The sequence below is a fragment of the Lepidochelys kempii genome, chromosome 17, assembly GCF_965140285.1.
Source record: "Lepidochelys kempii isolate rLepKem1 chromosome 17, rLepKem1.hap1, whole genome shotgun sequence".
In the NCBI taxonomy this organism is placed as follows: Eukaryota; Metazoa; Chordata; order Testudines; family Cheloniidae; genus Lepidochelys; species Lepidochelys kempii.
In genome coordinates, this window is record NC_136396.1 from 7,837,270 (window position 1) to 7,859,923 (window position 22,654).

At 44.8% G+C, this 22,654-nt stretch overlaps 1 protein-coding gene across 12 annotated transcripts in view; it reads right to left on the reverse strand.

Moving 5' to 3' along the window:
- Positions 1-22,654, reverse strand: part of ACACA (acetyl-CoA carboxylase alpha) — a 184,971-nt gene that overhangs the window by 32,255 nt on the left and 130,062 nt on the right. For 10 of the 12 annotated variants that reach the window (XM_073316082.2, XM_073316080.2, XM_073316076.2 and 7 more), the window contains 4 exons: positions 22,066-22,186; positions 16,860-16,956; positions 14,059-14,155; positions 13,132-13,267 (listed from right to left, as the gene is read on the reverse strand). In XM_073316082.2, the coding sequence (XP_073172183.1) occupies positions 13,132-13,267; positions 14,059-14,155; positions 16,860-16,956; positions 22,066-22,186 (451 nt within the window). Of the gene's footprint in view, positions 1-3,412; positions 3,541-13,131; positions 13,268-14,058; positions 14,156-16,859; positions 16,957-17,243; positions 18,285-22,065; positions 22,187-22,654 lie in introns of those variants that run through there. The other 2 variants (XM_073316086.1, XM_073316087.2) reach the window with 2 other exon arrangements.

Below are 22,654 nucleotides of genomic sequence, written 5' to 3' on the forward strand. Positions count from 1 at the left end.
TCCTCAGTCACTGCTTAGGCAACCTACGAATACTCATCTATTTCAAATATTTTCCTCCTAATACAGTCCCTACAAGCCCTTTGATCATTTTTGTTGCTCTTCTCTGAACTCCCTCCAATTGATCAATAACTCTGCAGTGTCAGGATACCCCAAAATAACCAGTATTCCAGATGTGGTTGCACTAGGGCAATAAAGCAAGGGCGTTTACCTCTCTGCTCCATGACACGATGCCTTTACGTGCCAAAATCATACTGGCCTTTTGTAAGAGTCATATAAAAGGCTATATATGTCCATCCATCTTAGGTACTTATATAAGCCCCATTACCGCAGCATCTGAATCACCTCATCACCTTTTGATGTATTTATCCTCTCAAGAACCTTGTGAGGTAGAGAAGCACCATTTTACAAAGGGGAACGGAGAGAGAGAAACACTGAGTGATTTGCCTAAGGTCACCCAGGAAGCTTGTGGGAGAGCAAGGAAGTGAACCCAGGCCTCACAAGTATCAGACTAGCCTCTCGGGTCCTCTCATATACACCCACATATGTACTAAAGCATGCCTCTTCATAGAGTTCATTCTCTGAACACTCTAGACAAAGAGTTTAAAATCCTTTAAGAAAGTCCAAACACTGCTGAAGAGAAGAATGATCTATTTCCTGCAGATACACATGTGAATATATATATAAATGCTTAAATACAGCGGATGGGGAACAAAGCCAAACAATACTCCAAACTCTTCATTTGTCCGGAGAAAAGAAAAGAGAGACCTCAAAAGGAGTGACAAATTTATTACTAATTACACAATTACTTTATTATGTAGTGCTAGTAATAAACCACTTGAAGTACTTTCAGCTAATTCTAGTGTTAAGAAAATAATTGCTTGATTCAAATTATTTTGATTGAATTAATTCTTTACTAGGGCTACATAATAAAATGATTGTGTAATTAGCAAATCATTTTTCACCCCTGCCAAAAGTATATATTTTACTTGGAGTAAGTGGAGGGAGTGGGGGGGGGGAGGGGGGAGACAAGTGCCACTTGTTTGGATTGGGGAGGTGGAAGAGGAATGGAGAGACAGAGGGGAAGACAGCGCTGTATGTACACTGAGGAGGGACTATGTGAAAGGTCTCATCTAGGTCTTGACTGAACTTGCCTCACTGAGGTCAGTGGGAGTTTTGCTGCTCTGAATGGGAGCGGGAGCAGGAGCAGGCCTTTAAACCACCCTGAGACACGACCTTCAGAACGAAGGTTCCTTCTCTGTTTCTCTCTTTTTGGGCCCATGCATTAAGCATATGAAATGCAAGAGCACTCACTTCCCCTGGAACTGCCTAGCAGCCTTAACTTGATATTGCTTACATCTTACAATCTTGATATTACTTACTTGAGGACCCTTTGGCCTGCATCTCCTGCACACCCAGAACTCCCACTGAGAACCTGATGCATTCCTTGGGTATGCAAAATTCCCATTGAAGTCAATGGATCCAACACTAAGCATACAAAACTCCCTCTGATTCAATGGGCTTGATGCCTTTGTGCAGCCAAAGTTCCACTGAAGTACTAGGAATTTGGGGTCCTTGAAGGATGCATGATTTGGCCCCAAATGCTACCTGTTTTGTTTTTTTAAAGTGCCCTAACAATGATCTAAAGAACACTTAAAAATTCCACTAATGTCAGCTTCATGGCTTCTTTGTACCTGATCAGATAGGAACGGAGCCACTGTGGTTCTCACACTACATTGGAATATTTCAAATGTTTGTCAAGACTCTGTATGGTAAGGAATGGAAGAAACTGACACATGTCATTCTGTTTGCTGGAACTTCACATCAATGCTCCCCTTTAAAAAAAGCTGTGTTGACTCTTCCCCAACAAATCGTGTATAAATAATTTAGAACCCATCACTGTATATGTAGAGTAGGGATTATTTTTTCCAATGTGCACTACCTCGCACTTATCAACGTTGAATTTCATCTGCCATTCTTATTACCCAGTCACCCAGTTTTGGGAGATCCCTCTGTAATGGCGCACAGTCTGCTTTGGACTTAACTATTTTGAATAAATTTTGTATCGTCAGCAAACTTTGGCACTGTTCACCCCCTTTTTCCAGATCATTTATGACTATGGTGAACAGCACTGGTCCCAGTACAGCTCCGTGGGGGATGCCGCTGTTCACATTTCTCCATTGTAAAACCTGACCATTTTTTTCCTACCCTTTGTTTACTCTCTTTCATCCAATTATTTATCATGCAAGGACCTTTCCTCTGATCCCATGGCTACTTAGTTTCCTTAAGAGTCTTCGGTGAGGGACCTTTTCAAAGGCTTTCTGAAAATCCAGATACACTATATTGACTAGATCACCCTTATCCACATGCTTGTTGACTCCCTCAAAGAATTTTAACAGATTGGCGAGGCATGACTTCCCTTTACAAAAGCTATGCTCAAGTGAGGAGTGCATGATCTGGTCCTCCTGTGCTATAATATAATCACTGTAATGCCTTGTAGAAGTCAACTGAAATCAATGGAAGTTTCTATTCTATAGAGCCAATTCACAGCAGGGGAAACTAAGGCATAATTTACAAGGTGACAGAAAACGGTTGCCAGACTTTTTTTATATATTTAACAATAAAAAAAGCTTTGCACTTCTATAGCACCTTTCATCCTAAAGCCCTTTGCAAACATACTTAGCTAAGCAAAACAACATCCCTGTGAAATAGGTATTGTTATATTACCTATTTTACTGATGGTGAAAGTGAAATGATAACAGAATTGCTGAAGGTCATTCAAAATGCAGCAAAGAGAATCCAGGAGTAGTGATTCTAGTCCCCTGGTCTAGCCCCTAGAAAACACATCCTCCCTGTATTATATTAATATTGCATTTGAGTATGAAAGTAGAAAACATTTACCACACTGTGATAAATACCTTTACTGTGGTATTTGCAGTATTCTGTATTATTAGAATGTGAAATACTGCACCAAATTTAACTTCTGCAGATGACAAATGGTGCCATATTTTAATGGTGCCCAGAGTTCTCTGTTTTCATTGTTTGGGCAGTCCTAGTACCTTGGCAGGCTAGAGACTTTAAAACCAGTTATTACTGTAACTAACATACTGAATATGGTTTAAAAAGTTATCATGGCAAAGAGCAAGAGACTAGCCACCCTTAAGAACTAAATGGTTCCACAACTGTGTTCAAAAATACAGATATTTATGCTGAGTATATGAGCAAAGACCATTAAACCTGGAATTCCTCCGTTTGTCTTTTTAAATTGCCTTTTTGTACATTTGAACATAAATACATAACTAGGAAAAAATTAAAATGAATGGGACTTCCTGGCCAGATTTCACTCCAATATTAATTCAAACCTGCGAATCACAAGCCACTTGAAAAGCAGTGTCGACTGGAAATGCTTACAGACCTTTCAGAAGAGCAGTGCTGTTTGTTATGCAGCATGATATTCTGTCCATGTAACATGCACCTTCACATTCAATATCTGTGTGTTTACCGGCAGTGTGTCTCTGCATCTACTGTATCCAGATATAAAACCTGCCAGAAACGGTTATCATTACACTGTGTGGGTAAATATTGGCAGCCAGATGCATCAAGCATGCTAGGAAGGCTGCAGCCAACTTTTTTCATTTCTATAATGACTGGCAGTATGCCCTACTCCCTCGAAGCTGGAACAGATCTCATCAGCTTGACTGGATTACCAGATAGGACCTTAAAGTAAACACCAAGCATACACTGGCTGCATACACACAATGTACCTCATAAACCCATTAAATATAGGGAGTGCTGTATTTCAACATCCAGGTAATCAGAGATTTAAAATGGCCTTTTCATTCTGGTTGAAGTTTTCAATAAGATTTTTTTTTAAGCGGTTATTTATGACTGGTCCCAGGAAAAAATAATAAGTGTAACATGAAAAACCAACCGAGAGTGACCCTGTAGCACCAGCAGTGATTCAGTTTAATATCACTGGGATTTGCATCCTATCAAACTATTCATGCTGAGTTTGAGACCCTGGTGCTAATTTCTAGTAAATTTCACGCTTGATGTCTCACTGTTGTGGGTCATTGCCGGTTCCTCTAAATAAACTGCTTCCAAATGGCTCCTCCATCTAAATATTCAAGCCAGTTTTTATAATTTAATTTTGCATTATGCTGAATAGCCTTCCGGCCAGATAGAGCTCATTGGGGAAACCACCAATACCACTGTGATATGCCTTTATTTATTTTATTTATTTATTTTACTGCTTGAATTAGACCTCCTAGGCTGACTAGTAAAGAGGTTCCCCCCCGCCCCAACTAATGTCAATTTTCAGCATAGCAAGAGCTGTCTCTAATCTTTTCCTACTCATTACACACAATTTTGGAGTCATTTTACCCACAGTGCAGTCGGCTCCTGGCAGTGTGTTTGTGTGCACTGAGGGGTGGCATAATTGTTTATTTTCCCTCCCTGCATAATCCCAAGCTAGCATTGAAACCAAAACTGCAAACAACTCCCCAAGGGATGTTGAAACTGACAAGAGAGAGACTGAGACTTTCTACCCAGGTCCTTTTACATGAGATAATATGGAGAAAACATCCTGACCTGTATGTAAATCAAAATGGCTCTATTCTTCACCCTCCCCTCCTGTGCTGGTCTCACCTCCTCCAAGCTTATTTGTAGTAATAACAAGTGATATGCAAATAAAAATATTGGCACCTTCGCTATATGGCTCCACAGCCCTGCCCTGTAGTTCTGATCCCAAAGCAAAATTCAGTTTTCAAGGGACTACAAAGGGAAAGTCGTCAAAGAGCATGGGAAGCTGACAACAGCAACAACTTTGTCAGACTACATTCTACAGTTTCTTCTATGAGAGGATGTCAGCACTTTACAAGCATTAATGAATTCAAACTCATAGCAATAGTGGAGAAACTGAGGTACACAGATGTCAAGGTTGCATAGCAAAGTGGCAGAGATGGGACTAGAACTCTGATCTACTGAGGCCCATCATCTTGTGTGGTGAGCAGTGACTAGGTTTCCTCTCTGGAAGATATCCTCATTCTCAGAGTATTCTGCCAACTAAACTGTGTTCTTTTCCTGTCACGCTAAAGAGACTAGCAGGCCCAATAAAACACGTCTTCATAATGCCAGTCTTTCTAGACGAGGGATTTTTACTCTGTAAGTGGCACTGTTTGATTTTTACTCTGTAAGTGACACTCTTCGAGGTGTTTGTAAACTGCCACGTACATGTAAAGTGCTGTCATCTTTTACTTATTTAAATTTTATAGCACCTCCCTGGCACGTCACAAAATTTAAAATAGTAATATCTGGTCCAAAATTTGAACGGATGGAATATTAACGGAGCAGCTTTATATTGTTCTGCCACCATTACCTGCAGAGTCAATTTGGAGACAACCCTTGATATTGATAATTTCATATTGCATTATTGTCATGACAAAATTACCCGCATGGCAGCATATGCCGATATATTTTTTTTTAAAAATGTAACACTGTTGGCTAAACCAGCCCCATACCAAAGGGTGAGGGATCTTTCCAAGCAGTAGGAGTTTCCCAAGATTAGGGTTTAATTAGTCCAGGTTAGAAACTGTAAATTTTGTTAGCAACTAAGCTGCTGTTAAAATCCAATTACTCGTTTTCAGTGCTGCTGATCTGGGCAATCCCTGTAACTGTTTAGGAGAGTATGCCTACAAACAATGCAGTGTTGTTTACTCTCAACAGAAAAAACGGTCATGCAGCTTCTCATAACTGTTGTTCTTTGAGATGTGTTGTTCACGTCCATTCCAATTAGATGACTCCCAAGCCTAAATTCTGGAGGCGGGGCCAGAGTTGACTACTGATTGGAGTACTGCTCTACTGAAGGCCGCATCGTCTCTGGCCTGCTGGGTGATTGCATACTGCGCAGTGAAAGTGTGTATGGAGGACCACATTGCCGCTCTGCATGTTTCCTGGGTGGGAACCTGCACCAGGAATACCACCGAGGAAGCCTGCGCTCTGGTGGAGTGTGCCATGTGCAGAGGAGCAGGCACCCCCGCCAAGTTGTAGCACTCCCCGGATGCAGGACGTGATCCGCGACGAAATTTGTTGGGAGGAGACTGGTAGAGTTGAATAGACTCCTGGAACAGCTTCGTTCTCTCAACGTAGGCGGCTTGTGCTCTGCGAATATCCAATGAGTGCAGCCTCTGCTCCCTGCCACTTGAATGAGGTTTAGGATAGAATGCTGGGAGGAAAATGTCCTGGTTGAAGTGGAATTGGGAAACCACCTTTGGGAGGAAAGCCAGGTGGGGCCTGAGCTGAACCTGGTCCTTACAGAACATGGTGTAGGGAGGCTCTGATGTTAGGGCCTTGAGCGCAGACACACTCCTGACTAAGGTTTTCGCCACCTGAAACGCCACCTTGTGAGAGAGAGAGAGCAGGGAGTATGTTGCCAGGGGTTCAAAGGGCAGCCCTGTCAATTTGGAAAGGACCAGATTGAGATCCCAGGGTGGGATCAGCTGTCGGACGTGTGGGTATAGCCTATCGAGACCCTTGAGGAAACGGCTAACCATAGGGTTGGCAAAAACTGACCGGTTTTCAGCACCTGGCTGGAAGGCCAAGATAGTGGCCAAGTGAACCCTTATTGATGACATGGACAGCCCCTGCTGCTTAAGGTGGAGAAGATAGTCCAATATACATAGTATAGAGGCAAGAGTGGGTGACAAACTGTTGCATTGACCAGATTGAGAATCTCTTCCACGTGGCTAGGTAGATAACCCTGGTGGAGGGCTTTCTACTGCTAAGGAGGACTTATCCGACAGGGTCGGAACAGGAAAGCTCCACTGGATTCAGCCACAAAGCTTCCATGCCATGAGGTGTGGTGACTCAAGGTTCAGATGCTGGAGACTACCATGATCCTGGGTCAGTAAATCCGGGAAGAGCGGCGAGGTGACTGGTGTTCCAGTGACATTTTCAGAAATGATGTGTACCAGTGCTGGTGGGGCCAGGCTGGAGCTATAATATCACCAAAGCGTGTTCCCTCCATATCTTGAGGAGAACCTTGTGAACAAGCGGAATGGGCAGGAACACGTAAAGGAGATGGTCTCCCCATGGGAGAAGGAACGTGTCCATGACGGAACCCAGACTGTGACTCACGAAGGAGCAAAACTGCTAACACTTCCTGTTGCACCATGTGGCGAACAGGTCTATCTGGAGAAACCCCCGCCGACAGAAGATGGAGTTCATGACATCAAGGAATAAGGACCACTCGTGGCTATGGAACGACCTGCTGAGATAGTCCGCCAACTCATTCTGTACCTTTGGGAGGTACGATGCTTGCAGGCGTACTGAATGCTCTATGCAGAAGTACCACAACATGAGGGCTTCCTGGCACAGTGGAGAGGAGCGTGTACCCCCGTTTGTTGATATAGAACATCGCCATAGTGTTGTCTGTCATCACCAATACACATTTCCCTGATAAGTGGGTACGGAAAGTCTAGCATGCCAGGCGCACCGTTCTCAGCTCTCTGAAATTGATGTGGAGAGCGAGCTTTGTCCAAGACCAGACGCCTTGAGTCCTGAGGTCCCCCAGATGTGCTCCCCAGCCCAGAGCTGATGCATCCATCACTAGGGAGAGAGACAGCTGAGGGCTGGAGAAGGAGACCCCTGAATATACTACCTGTGCGTCGAGCCACCACAGGAGGGAGTCAAGAACCTGGCAGGGCAGGTCACTATCCTGTCCATGCTGTCCCTGGCCGGGCAGTACACTGACACAAGCCACAACTGAAGAGGCCGAAGTCTGAATCTAGCATGCTGCACCACATAGGTGCAGGCTGCCATGTGTCCTAGAAGCTTCAGGCAGTTCCTTGCTGTAGTAGTGGGGAACTGCCTGAGACCTTGAATGATGTTGCCGAGGTCTTGGAACCTCACCTCTGGGAGGTACACCCTGGCCTAGGTCGAATCCAGCACCGCCCCTATAAATTCTATCCACTGAACTGGAAACAACGTCCATTTCCCCTCGTTCAGAAGAAGGCCCAGATTGTTGAACTTCACTCTTATGAAGTCGACCTGTGTCTGCACTGGAGCTCTGGAGCCGCCCTTGATGAGCCAGTTGTCGAGGTACACCTGTACCTGCCACCTGCACAGGAACGCGGCCACAACCGCCATGCGCATGGTGAACACTCATGGTGCCGCTGACAGGCCGAACGGAGGACTGTGAACTGATAGTGGCTGTTGCTCACCACAGACCTGAGGTATTTTCTGTGGGGCAGAGTTATCGCTATGTGAAAGTACACATCCTTCAAGTCGAGGGCGGCATACCAGTCTCCTGGATGCAATGAGGGGATGATGGAGGCCAAAGAGAACTTGAGCTTCTTCATGAACTTGTTGCGTTCTCGCAGGTCTAGGATGGACCTGAGCCTGCATTTGGCTTTCAGTATTAGGCAATACCAGGAATGGAAACCCTTGCGCCCTTCTGCTCCCCTAGCGAAAGGAGCGAGTGCACCTCCTGTATAAGGAGTCGCTCGTGAGTGGGGTCCCTGAAGAGGGACAGGGAAGTGGGGTGGAAGAGTGGGAGGGCACAGAATTGGATGGCATAACCCCTCTCTACCTGGTGGAGCACCGAGTGGTTCAAAGTGATACAGGACCATGCACTGTAGAAAGGGGATAGTTAGGACGAGAAGGTAAGGTGGAGTAGATCCAGTTCTTGTTCTGGTGTGCTGTCCTCGACTGCACCAAAGGTCAGTTTGGGGTGGGAGGTGGTTTGGATTGGCCAGAGCCCTGGCCTGAGAACAGGAGCATCCTTTTCCTGCTACTCCTATTCCTCCTCTGGGAACCATCCTGTCGGTTCTATTGTTGGTAGAACTGTGGAGGAGGTTGAGGTCTGAAATGTTTCCGCTGCGTGGCGGGAGTATGGAGGTCCAGCGATTTGAGGGTGGCTCTTGAGTCTTTTAGGCTATGAAGCCTTTTATCCGTCTTTCCTGAAAACAGAGTCACACCCTCAAAGGGAAGGTCCTGAATGCTCTGCTGGACCTCGTATGGCAGACCTGAAACTTGGAGCCAAGAGCCCCTTCTCATGGTGATGCCTGTAGACATCACCCTGGAGGCTGCATCAGCTCCATCTAGCACCACCTGCAGGGAAGCTCATGAGATGAGCTTGCCCTCCTCGACCAAAGCCGAGGACTCGGCACAGGAGTCTTGTGACAGCAGCTTTGCAAATTTTGCCATTGCTCCACACGTATTATACCAGTACCTGCTAACAGTGGCCTGCTGATTTGAAATGCAGAGCTGCAACCCGCCCGTAGAATAGACCTTTCTACCGAAAAGGTCGAGTCTTTTCGCTTCCCTGTTCTAAGGAGAAGGTCCCCGATAACCCTACTGCTCACGCTGGTTAGCAGCGTCCATGACCAGGGAATCAGGTGGCGGGCGACAGTACAGATGCTCATAACCCTTCAATGGCACAAAGTAGCGCTTTCCATTGTGCTTAGCTGTGGTGGGCAATGAGGCTGCAGTCTGCCATAACATTTTGGTTGTGGCAGATACAGTTTTGATGAGAGGGAGGGCAATGCATGCGGGTCCAGGGAGTGCTAGGAGGTCCACCATGGGCTCCACGTCTTCGATTACCTCCTCCGCCTGAATGCGCAGGCCCTGGGCAGCTCGCTGCAGCAACTGCTGCAACGCCCTGTCGTCCTCCAAAGCTGAGGCTATAGTGGTGCCTGCTAGTGCTTCATCTGGTGAGGAGAAGGAAGAAGCCCCCCCAAACGGTGGCTGTTCCCTCCCCTCAGCGCCCACGGGGTCCCGCGACTCCTGGGCTGGAGCTGACCCAGACAGTGCCGTGCCCGTCGCTGCTGGGACGAGGACACCCATGCCGGGGCTGCAGGTGGCACCTCAGGCATTGCTGCCGACGTAGGCACCGACGTTAACATCGGGGCCGAGGTCAGGGCCATTGTCGTCGCCGGTGATGTCAGTGCTGGTGGTGCTGGGGACGGTGCTGCAGCTGACAGCGTTGACGGTGCCTCAATAGCTGCTGGCAGTGCCGGAGAGATCTCCTGGGCTGCAGGTCCCGGAGGGGTGGAAGGCGGAACGAAAGTAGCCGAGGCTGCCGATGTTGCTGCCGAGCACGGCCCTTGGCTCCGTCACTGGCTCTGATGGAAGGCCCAGGGCATGCAGAAGGGCCACTGCACTGGGTTCTGCCACTGCGGGGGCCACGGTGCCAGGTAACCTCATCTCTCCTGCTGTGCCCTGGACCTCCTGCTCCTGGCTGTGCTAGGGCGATAGGAGTCAGATTCTGACTTTGAGGTCTCAGAGGAGGAAGACCATGGAGGAGCTGCACTGCAGGGCGCTGAGAGCGAGGGGACCGACTGGGCTCTTGTTCCCAAACAACTGGTGTCAGAGGGTGCTGTGGAGAAGATGAGCGCCGGGACAGCATAGCCTGTTTCCCTCTTCACTATACTGCGGGGCGGTCTGGTGCTGTCAACTCCAGCAGCGTGTCCTTCCTTGGAGGTGAAAATGTCGCCGTGAGGCACAACAAGTCCTGAGACACATTGAACGCCTCCAGGGTCAATGGGAGCTGCAGCTGCTGACTCCTGAGGTCCAGCAAGCAGGGTGGGGCCGGATTCAACCACGCTTCCGGGGCAGGAGTTGACACGGACCTCACAGGTGATGTGGAGCGGTGGCCCAACAGGGGTCTCTCAGTCACCAGCTCCTTAGATTTAGCCAGGGGAGGATGATCCCTCTCCAGCTTCTTTTTCTTCTGAGGCACCAGAGATAGAGACCGGTGCCCAGCTGCCGAGCGGATGCGGGAGGAGCCATGACTGTGCTGAGAGTCTCGGGAAGAGTCCTTTCTTGGCACTGGTTCCCTAGATGATGGCGCCGTGACGCTCCACACCAAGGAGGAGCTGCTGGGTGCGGAATCCCTATGTCCCGGGTCTGAATGGGGGCAAAGAGCTGCCTCCATGGAGCAGAACTTTGAGCCGCTGTTCCCTCTGTTTCAAAGTTCTGGGGCAGAACTCGCGACATATTCTGCAACGGTCCTTTTGGTGACCCTCACCTAGGCACCCTAAACATGCAGTGTGGGGGTCACTTTTTGGCATGTGCTTAGCACAGACCTCACACTTTTTGAACCCCGGGACTGCAGCCAACCACGGCTCCGGGGATCAGAAGGGGGGAGGGAACCCCCAACAAACTTTAACTATAACAATAACTATTAACTATAGATAAGAGAAAAAGCGCTTGCTAAAGCAAGGGCTCTGGGATGTTCCAACTAACCATCACTGGCAGTAAGAAGGAACTGAGGGGGCGGCGGGTCAACAGGGCCCTATACTGAGCACCATAAAGGTGCAACTCCAGGAGGTGCCCGGGTCGACCCAACGGAAGCTGCTATGGGAAAAAATTTCCGGCTGCCATCCATGTGGCGCGTGCACACACCTAATTGAAATGGACACGAACGAGCACTTGAAGAACTTCCATTCCAAGTTGCACACTGCACACCCTGGGTTATTGCTGTTACCCTCCAGCTGCCTACAAATGACTAGATAGGAACAAATGAAGCCCTAAGAATCTCACTCTGTTGTCAGTCAAAGGAGATACTGCCAGGTAAGACATTCTTTTCCTCTCCCAGGCTGAAGAGCAAGCACAACTGGATTATTGGCCTGGCTGTGTAGAGCATCACTACTGGGCGTGTACCCCCCCTGTAGTAACCGGATTTGTTGTTTTAACTATTACACAAATATTCCAGCCTAGTAACCCAGATGTCAGAAATCTCAAAGGGTAAATCTTCAGTAATGTGCACAGGGAGGTAAATGTAAAAAACCCTATTATTGGAGACATGGCTAGCCTGAAAGCCATATATTATAAACAAGTATTTCTTTACCTACGTATGACTTGCTCAAAGTCTAGGCATCTCTTACCCTGGACAATGACAATCAATTATGACACTTCCAAGTTCTCAGTGCCAGACAAAGGAGATGGAGGTGCAAAGCCTGAACAAGGTAGTTCTAAAATGGGCTACAGATGATTTTATCTTCCAGATTTAAAGGGCCAGCTTCCAGCAAAGATGATGCTTGGAAACTGTAGAGTTCTGGTGAGCACACAGCAAAAGTGACGGCAGCTCTCTTGAAGGTTAGTAAAAGGGGCTAAATTTCTCAATTATTTTAGAACCAACGGGTTTGAGTGTCAGATACCTTGAGATTTTTCCAGGCAAATCCATGGAGTTTCACGTATTTGAGATAATTATGCCCTGGTGTTGGCTTTGCTATGGTTTCATATTTAACTAACAAAAACTCCAACCATGTCAATGGACCGGACGGTCACCTGACTCCATTACACATGGTTCCATTTTGGGGAGTAGAACCATAATTGTGTTCTACAGCCTGGCTGAAACCTGGTGCATTTCCAAGACTTCCATCTGGTAATGAATTGAAACGCACTACAAATTAGGTTTCAGAGTAACAGCCGTGTTAGTCTGTATTCGCAAAAAGAAAAGGAGTACTTGTGGCACCTTAGAGACTAACCAATTTATTTGAGCATGAACTTTCGTGAGCTACAGCTCACTTAAGTAGCTCACGAAAGCTCATGCTCAAATAAATTGGTTAGTCTCTAAGGTGCCACAAGTACTCCTTTTCTTACTACAAATTAGAACAGCATCAAAACAGGGGCAGGGGACAACCTTGATGTAAGCAGCCCCTCTAAACTCAGATGTATTCACAGTATCAATTGGTCCAAGTATCAAAGGTTAGAAAGCCTACAGTTACTCCCCTTCATAGCAATTCTGTATGGCATGTCATATATGCCTTCAAGATTCCTGCAGTCATCTCTTGTCCACATCATGAAAGAGAATGGACCCAGGCTGCAGCCACAGAGGATGAAATAGACATGTCCTACTACACAAGTCTGTGTGTGCTATGTTAGGAGAAGGCAGGTGTGCACTGGTTACACAGGACTACTAAGAGATATAGCTACTCTCCACTATAACAAAGGTCAACTAGAAGAGGGGAAAAACACCTGTAATCCTGAAGGGAAGTCATTGACACAGTCAAAGCACACCACACAACCTTTAGTTCTGTGCCCCCATAAGAACAGTTTGCTTCTCTTGATATCAGGAACCAAACTGACCGTCATCCCCATCACATGAAAATATATCAATGGTTTGATAATCACCTTTCATTCCACCAGAAAAGCCTCTCCAGTTGGCAAAGACCATCAGCGGAAGTCCCTCCCGGTTAAAGTCTTTGATAGCCTGAGCAGTCTTAAAGGCAGAGTCCGGGAACCACACCTGACCAGCCTGTTGGATTATCTGTTGGGGGAGGAAAATGGTACAACGTGAAAATGGTACAACGTGAGAGTTACTATCAGAAGAAAACAAATAGATACAGCAAGAGCTCCAATCTGAAACCAATGCTGACAAGCATAACAACCTGTTATAAATATTACAGGGCCCTGGGTGCACTGGGAGAATGATGCGCAAAGGAATGAAAGGGCACTGACTCGAAGAGTTTACAAAATAAGATGCCGATCCCGCAACTGACTTCACGAGAGCAGATCTCCGCACCCATAGAGAGCTCCATTGACTTCAGTGCAATAAGGGGAATAAGGAGACAAAAAGAACACTAAGGAGAGGAGGAAGCAGGAGTGGAGACCTAGGCAGGGCAAGAGCTAGGAAGGCAGAGACCAGGGATATGAACATAAGAAAGAGCAAGAATTTCAGAAACGGGGGCGAGGTGGCCCGAGCAGCAGGAGAGGATGATGATTTTGGCTTCCCAGGTTTCCTGATTCTAAGACTTGTGCTTTAGCCATAAGATCCTTCCCCGCTTTCAAAAGAGAGCAGGGCTAGCCTCCACAGAGATAAGCCATCTCCTGCCCATATATTCGGTATATCCAAGGCTTTCTCTCTGTACAAAGAAAGCCAGCCAGCAAGACAGTCCATTCACCAGCTCTGAGAACAACATATTAGCATACGGCCAAAGGCTGATCAGTTTCCTGTCTTGCGGGACAACCTTCCAATAAACACAAAGAAACTTTTCAAAGAGGCATCTGCAGAGAATGACTTTAACCAAACCCCAACATATGTTCAACAGCAAAACCTACCTTGGCCTCAGAGTCCAGGTTTGCAGGATCAGCAGGGATACTTAGCTCCACTGTTCGGGTTTCTACAGCAACTACTCCTACAGGTATTCCTCCCAGTCTGAACACAGATGAGACAAATCAAAACCCACATATTTTATCATTGTACAACTAGTCATTTTTTTCTAATCCAGCATCAAAACACTTGAAAATAAAAACAAGAGACAAACAATGCAAATCAATGGAGGAAGAGGCACTCTGGTATTTCTGAAGAGTTCAGGCATGTGGCTGGATCATTTCAGAGCTGGATTTACAGCTCTCAGAATAAGACCTATTTATAAAACTAATACTCCAACAACAAACCAGAGCAGAACAAACTGAAACCTAGCATTTGGCACTAGGTATGGGACAGTTAAACGCAGCTGGACAGGGTGCATCTCTGCTAGCATCTCTCCTAGCATGGCACCACACATATTTTCATGAAAATGTCTTCATCAGGAAATATAACCTTGAAGACCCAAGCCTTCTGAGCCCCCCATTTACAATCACAATGATCCTTCCACCCACTACCAGTTGATCAAAAACCCCATATGCCACATGCTTTACGGAAGACTGCATGACCCAGCCACCCCAATTGCCCCGCACACTTTACAGGGATCCCCCAAAAGTGAGGAATGGTGATGGGCATTCGGAAGGTTAGTGTTTTATCTATTAACCCTCACAGCTGCTGGGTCATTACTGGGGAAAAAGGGGTCTGGTATATGAGAACAAGGAGGCAGGATAACATGTGTGTCAAGGAAATTCAGCCTCACTCTCCATTCAGTCTAATAACTTCCTAAAACAAAAGGCAGCCGCTTGTGGCAACAGCTGCTTGCAATGGCTTCCTGATGCTGCACGAAAGGGAGTCCCAGCAGAGACGACCCCTCTCTACTCAGCCATCTAAAGTTGGATGACAAGCACCCCAGGCACCAAAAGTGACAAGGCCGATGTGCACTAGGGGGTTTGAAAATATTCCTATTCACAATGATTAAGAGTCCGGCTGGAAACTCGTAATTGCAGAAGCCGTCTTAAATCGGTAACTTATAACATCTATATTAGGGCCCATGTGACCTAATAAAGAACATCTTTATCCAAGTATTACAGTTATTTATTGAACTTGAAAACAGCTCAAAACAACTTCTGTTTTCCATTATACTTCATATAAATTTCATCAGGCTAGCACATGAAGATGCTACATCTTGTTTTATAGTGTGTCCCTGGACAAGTTGCCCTGGAATAATAAAAGACAATTTACAGCCAACAGCACACATATTCCAAACATACATACAAAAGATGAGTTTTGGCAGCACTTACGGTAACAATCCCAGAAGAATACATTCATATTTATTTTTTCAAAATGCCACTGCTTTTGGAAGAAGTCAGCTCCATTTGTATTTTATATACATGTATAGGAGACTGAGTCCAAAGCAGCTCAAAGTGTGTCCGATGAAAAGAAACTAAAAGTCAAGCCTAAGACTGTCTGGCTTTGCAAAATAATTGATTTTGTCTGGGATGTTGTCTAAACTTACAGCCGTTAGATGACTATAATACTTTGCACCTGCAAAGCAGGATCATCAAAGAACCTTACAAACATCAGATTAAACCTGAGAGATAGGTTTTATACACAGTTGCCTGACGGAAAAACTGAGGCATGGAAAGGTTACAGGATTTCCTCAAGGTCAACAGCAGATCAGTGGTTGAGCCAGCAGGAATCCTGGATCTTGTTTCTCTGATCTAACTACTAGAAAATATTCTCGCTCAGAGCTGGGAAGGGAATTTATGAGTACTGGTTCCTATTCCACTGCTCTTATCACTGGATAATATTCCATCCTTTTGGAACAGCTTTATTCAGAAAGTAAACAGACAAAGAAAACACACAATGCCACTGATTATTTTAAAGACAACAACAATAACGAAAGACTTGACTTCTGAGCCTAAATGGAAGAGCTGTTCTGCAAGATTTGCCATCTGATGGCTTTTCCTTCTTGGCAGCATGAAAGTGCAGGGACCTACTATACTGAAAGAGCTACAAAGGCTGGAATTGTTTTCAAGACCGGGATCTAAATCTCAAGCAAACACGGTATGTTTCAGAATCTTGAGCAGGTGCCACTTGCCACAAAGATAAGGAAAAGTGATGGTCTCAGAAAGGAAGGTGAGCACCAGATGCAAGTCCCCAAGGCTGCTTGTCTCTGCAATGTAGAACTAGACTAAGATCAGTCTTGGCAGGTGCTAGTTTGGAAAAAGCTGCAGGTTATTCTATGCTGGGATCACTGTTGAGTTACTCTCTTTTCAGAGGGGGTAATAAAATTTAATAGAAACTTCAATTTCTCACTTGCGGAAAAAAAAAAAGTAAGTATCCCAGCAATCTGCAGTTTCTTCCAGTTTACTTCAGTTTTAGCTGGACTTTTATTTTGCAAGTCAAATGTGATCGTGAAGCAATACAGTCCACCAACTACTCTAAATTATGTCAGAGCCACAACAATGGGACCCCTCTGTATTACCATGTACAGTTGAAAGGTTTGTCCCAAGGAATCACCTGTGTCCCACCGAGGTATACTCTTTCCGCCCAGCATTATAGAAGGCAAAAGTTATCAAGCACCCTGGGACAGACCGAAGGAATCATCACTACATGTTCAATTCACATAGCAGAGACATGTACTGCTGAGATGTTAAATTTGTTATCCACATACATCCACTCACCAGTTTTGTCAGAATGTGTCAGCAGAAACAAAGCATCAGTAAAAGCTAGATTTCTACAAAGGTCTAAAAAGCCTGTGGGTACTTACCTAGCTCTGCCAACCACAACTGTTTGTGCCCAGGGCTGCATGATCTCTAGGAATGATCCACTGTCAAAGAAACCACTTAACCACTGGCCTTTTTGAGCTACAAAAAAGAAAGCGGGGGAGAACATAAACAGCAGTTAAAATAGTAGCAAGACTCCAATTTAACAACTTGGGGGCTCAGCTGCGTTTTTTTGTCTATTTTTTTTTAAAAAAAACAAACAGATGACAATATAAGGGAACATTAGACTGCTGAGCATTTGTCTGCCTTCAGCCATCATGTCCTATTTCATTTGCTAGTCTGCATAAAGAGAGTCATTTATCAGCAAAGGCATCATTTATTGTTAAACGATGGGGTCTGGATAGCAGAGGGACTTTGCATGCTTTTAAATAAATAACTCTGTTTTTTTCAAGACACTGCATACATTTGTCAAAAGGCTGCCAAGTCATTAAAGATGCTGTTTTTCAAAATACCTATTTCTATTTTCAAAACCTAGCTTACAATTTTCTCTCGATTCTGCCAAAAATGCTGTAGACAGACACACATTTAAGAATAAATGAGCTAATGATATTTGAACACTAGACATTGCATTTGTGTGCAGCATACGTTGGAAAAATAATAGGACTGAATCACTATGTATAGCCCACATGTATAGCCCATAAAGTGAATCCTTGCTCTACTAAAGATATACTACACAACGTGCATGTTCGTTCCAGATGCTACAGAGAACCATAATAGTTAGCATACTAGATCAGACTTTCCATCCAAGTCCATTTCCCTGCAAATGGTGATGGCCAATTCCTGATGCTTCGAAGACACAAACCCTTTTCTAACAGTGCTCCTAGATGATTGTGCAATGCTCAAGAGAAAAAAAAATCCTTCCTGACCCCTGAAGAAAATCAAGCTTGTGCCCTGAAGCATGATTACCTTGACTGTGCTACCCATACACAACTGGTTATAAAATTATCCAGTGCTTTGTAAGAGCAATCCATTATCTGACTTCATGTCCTCCTATATCAGTGATTGCAACAGACTGACCAGATCCCTGTGTGATGCAGCATTCTTGTTGACTGGTATTGTATATGCATTCAAAGCAGTTGATAATAGTGTAGCAGAGAGCAGGACCTTTAAAAACCGCTGGAGTCATAGGAGATTAAAGTGTATTTTTATGTATTTAATTTACAGACAGTTCTTTGGTTTTCACCAATGTAATAGCTGCACCTCCCTTACTCTTAGGGGATAAAGCCTCACTATTACACACCTGTGTGGCAGAGTGCAACACCATTACCTCCATTCTACAGATGGGAAGACTGAGGCACTGAAGATTAAGTAGCCCAGCTCTCCTGATTCCAAGTCCTGTGCCTTCACCAAAAGACTACCTTTCCTTCCTACCTCTTCTACATTTCTATGGATATTCATCAAGCCAAACACTGCCAGGAACAATAAAGAGAGAGGTTGCATCATTTTATGACATTAATGCTTGTACTCGTCTGTGCAAAAATAAGGGTAATCAAATGTCATGTTTCAGGGTGCAAGAGGACTGCCTGCAGGTGGCAGCAATGCATCATTATTAGAGAATGGACCCTAGATGCAAAGTTTGTACTGAGATCTACTTTCCGAACACAGATTTCTAAAACTAAGTATGCTCCGACACTGGATCAGGGCCAACCGTAACATTCAGCTCAGGATTCTGAAATGACCCAGTGAAGTCCAGGGTTGTTAAATCCAGGATTTCAGTTCGGGCCCCATCTCTAATGAGTAGGAAAGGGAGCTATGGAGGGATTTGATTTTTCTCTGGTACTGGCCACTGTCTGAGCCAACATCAACAAAAGACAGGAAATGCTGAGAGGTCTGTTTTCCACAGTCCTCCAGACTGTAGAAGCCACAAGCACCAAATCATGGCACTCGGGATACTCTACTCACCCAGGCAATACAAATTACTCTGCAGGTAGCTGCTTTTCACTGAGCCCGCAACAAAGCTTGCGCAAAAACACAGCCTCCCAGCTTTACCCCTGGGCACACAGCTTCTGAGCAATGCTTTAATTTGAACAAGCACCTCTGCCTCCGCAAACCCAAGTCTAAAACCAATTAAAAGTGGAGATCCAAGCGAGCTAACCTCTGCTGACTTAAACAGGATGGAGAGTGTTTTATCAAGACCAAACTTGTAATTACTGTGTTCTACATTCCTTGCCTCTGTGGCCCCACTGTAAAATGTGACCATCCATTTCAAAATTATCTCTTTATCATGAGCCCAAAGCTGATCGTTTAGATTCTGGCCTCGTGTCCGGTGTCAGTTTGAAGAATATCACAGCACTATCTCCTCTAATAAATGGCTTTAACTTTTCACCTAGGAGATATCTGCTTTAACTTATCACGGAGAATCATCTGCTTTCCTTAACGCTTCTACTAAATTAAAATCTGAAGTCACTCGATTTGGAAGCTGGTGTTAGCTGCACTCAGACAGCTGGATGAATTACTGGAGAGACGATGAAAAAATATTATCCAAAACCGGAAAACTTAGTTTATCACAAATCTCATTTTATCCCTCAAACCTCATTAATAACAGCGGGGATAATGGTCACCTAGTTGGTAGCTTGTCCGCACATCTCTTGCATGCCTCCAAAAGGGAGCGGCAGGGGGTTCAATCTTTTGCGATGGTTCCAATCCAATTATTGTGCGAGGTCTGCCAAGCTAGTTAGTTAGAGATGGATTCCTTTATGATAAAAAGGAAAGGAGTACTTGTGGCACCTTAGAGACTAACCAATTTATTTGAGCATAAGCTTTCGTGAGCTACAGCTCACTTCATTTTATCCATCCGATGAAGTGAGCTGTAGCTCACGAAAGCTTATGCTCAAATAGATTGGTTAGTCTCTAAGGTGCCACAAGTACTCCTTTTCTTTTCGCGAATACAGACTAACACGGCTGCTACTCTGAAACCTGTCTTTATGATAAAGGCTTTTATTTGGGAGGTTTTAAATTCCAAAAAAGGGACAATTCCCTAACTATAAAAAGCAACTCTGAATTGTAGACATGCTCTCTTAAGTACTCAGAACTTACATACTATCATGTGTAAATTTTGGTTTTTTATCTCAAACTGTTTATTTCATAATCTCTGAAAAGTACATGATACTATTTGAAAGGAGAGAGAACGGATTGGAGCAGGGAATCAGAGTGCTGAAGCCAAATGTAACATTCACATGGCTTCTTGGTTAGTTACTGAAGCAGAGGAAAATATTTCCAGTCCAGGAGCAAACCTGGATAGTGTCAGGGTCATTTTCAAATCTCAAATGCATAATGTGTATTGCGATATATTCAGGGTGTGGTAGCAGGCTTTCCAGGAGGCCTCATGATGCATTTGAGATTGAGGTTGGGTCTTTCATCTCAAAAGGCACTTTCCTGTTAATCTTCAAGGAAATAAAATCAACCAGGACATCAGGGCAATGTCTGCGAGAAAATGTCATCTGGAAATCTACCTTCTGATTTCCTTTCAAACCCTAACTGCTCTCAGATGTATTTAGTGCAGAATTTAAAATAAAAAATTCTACTTTGGGAGACAAGTGAAGAATTGTGCACTATCATTAGGGAACTTCAAAACTCAAGCAGAACAACTACAAAATCAAATCCACCTTCAGAAGCGCCCTTTGTCTTAATTGATATGATTTTGTAGAAGCAGACTGAGGGCAAAATTTTCAAAAACACCTACAGGACTTCAACACCCAAGTCCCATTTTAGAAGTGACTCAGGCATTTAGGAACCTAGATCTCATTGTAAGTCAGTGAGACTTAAGGCTTGTCTACACTTTAAATGCTACAGCGACACAGCTACACTGCAGAAGTGCTTCAGTGTAGACACTCTGAGGACAGAGACAGAATCCACCTCCACAAGAGCTGGTAGCTAGGTCAGTGGAAGAATTCTTCCATTAACCTAGCACTGTCTACACCGTGGATTAGGCCAGTTTAACTACATCAGGGGTGTGGATTTTTCCTGGGCTGACCTAACTTTTTAGTGTAGACCAGGCCTGAAGTCCCATTCTCAGAAAAAACTAAGGCCTAGTCTACACCTAAAATTTAGGTCAACCTAGCAGGCTGTGAAAAATTTCAGTAAATTTGTGTGGGGGGGTGGAGGGTGAGAAAACCTGGATTTGTGCTGGAAATGGCCCACCTGTTGATCACTTTAGATAAGCTATTACCAGCAGGACAGTGGGGTGGGAGGAGGTATTGTTTCATGATTTCTGTGTGTATATAAAGTCTGCTGCAGTTTCCACGGTAAACATCTGATGAAGTGAGCTGTAGCTCACGAAAGCTCATGCTCAAATAAATTGGTTAGTCTCTAAGGTGCCACAAGTACTCCTTTTCTTTTTGCGAATACAGACTAACACGGCTGTTCCTCTGAAAGGAGTGACATAGTTATGTCAACATCACCCCCCCTACCCCCAACCCCCACACCTCTCCCCAGTATATGCAGCTAGATGGATAGAAGAATTCGCTTTGATCTGGTCCTCTTTGAAATAGGACTAACCAAAGCAAGTTAACGAACTGTTAATGGGTGTCAGCAGGGTGCATGTGGACAGTTGACAGAGTCACACCCCAGCTTGCTGAGAAGTAAATGTTTGTGCAGGCAAGCTGTAAATCATGTAGGTGCTTTTGATAATTTTATGCTTAGTTTGGTTTCAATAGGCCACTTATTAAAATAGTTTTATTTAGTAATGCTGGGGTTTGCCAAAATTCAACCTCCTGTTTTTTACATCATCTTCTCACCTGGGTTTCTTCTATCTACATCTGACACACAAAAAGCCTGAATCTACAAACCTTTATGCAACTAGTCCTTACTCTCACAAATACTCCCACTGAAGTCTATGGAGTTACTTGCGTGAGTAAGAATTATCCGAGTGAGTAACAGTTTCCAATACATAAAAGATTCATCACAGACATAGTCATCCTTGCAGTGGCTTCAGCCCACTTAAATCCGAGTCAGTTGCTAATACAGTATCCCCACTTTTCTAATTATAACCACACCACTCTGAAGCTAGTAGGCAGCGGCCATTCAATACAGGATCATTAGCATACTATCAGTAACAATATTCAGTACTGATAAATGACAAAGTTACATGACTGAAGTACATATTTTGGAGCTCGGAATGTCATTTGAATGCCAGTAGAGATCTTGAAACCAGCTGAACTCTCACACAACCTGTGTGACAGATGTACATACTTGGACTAGGACGTCCAGCCAACATCCAGCGGGGATCATAGGGAGTCTTGGTGGGAACAAACTCAATGACTCTGTCTATAGGATCCTTGATGGTGAGGGTAGGCACCGGACTGGATACACTCTAAAACAAATAGCAAAACAAACAAATGGGATAAATTGTCCTACGGTATTCATGGCCCTGCACCAAACATTAGAAATGCAAATGAACTGGCTGATGTCATCCCAGTTCTTGCTGCATGTGAGCGCCCCCTTTCCAGACAATCCCAATGACTGCAGCATCCCGATGACTTTGCAAAGGTCTGAAGAAGATGGTACATTCACTTTGACACTTGCGTGAGACTTGGTTTGGCTTATTTGCACTTGGTTTGCTCTTGAGCTTCAGGTGCTGCCAGCATCTGCCGGGCTCGTGATTTAATTTTATAAAGGTGACCAAAGCCACCTGACTCATCCCACCCACTGTTTCCAGAAGACAGGTGATCTGTGCGTTCGCCTGGCTGCAGAGCAACTCACACCTACAGTAACTTTGCTGGGGAGGGGAAATTTTTAGCAAAATTTCTATAAAAGACAATCAACTGTACATGTAAAAACC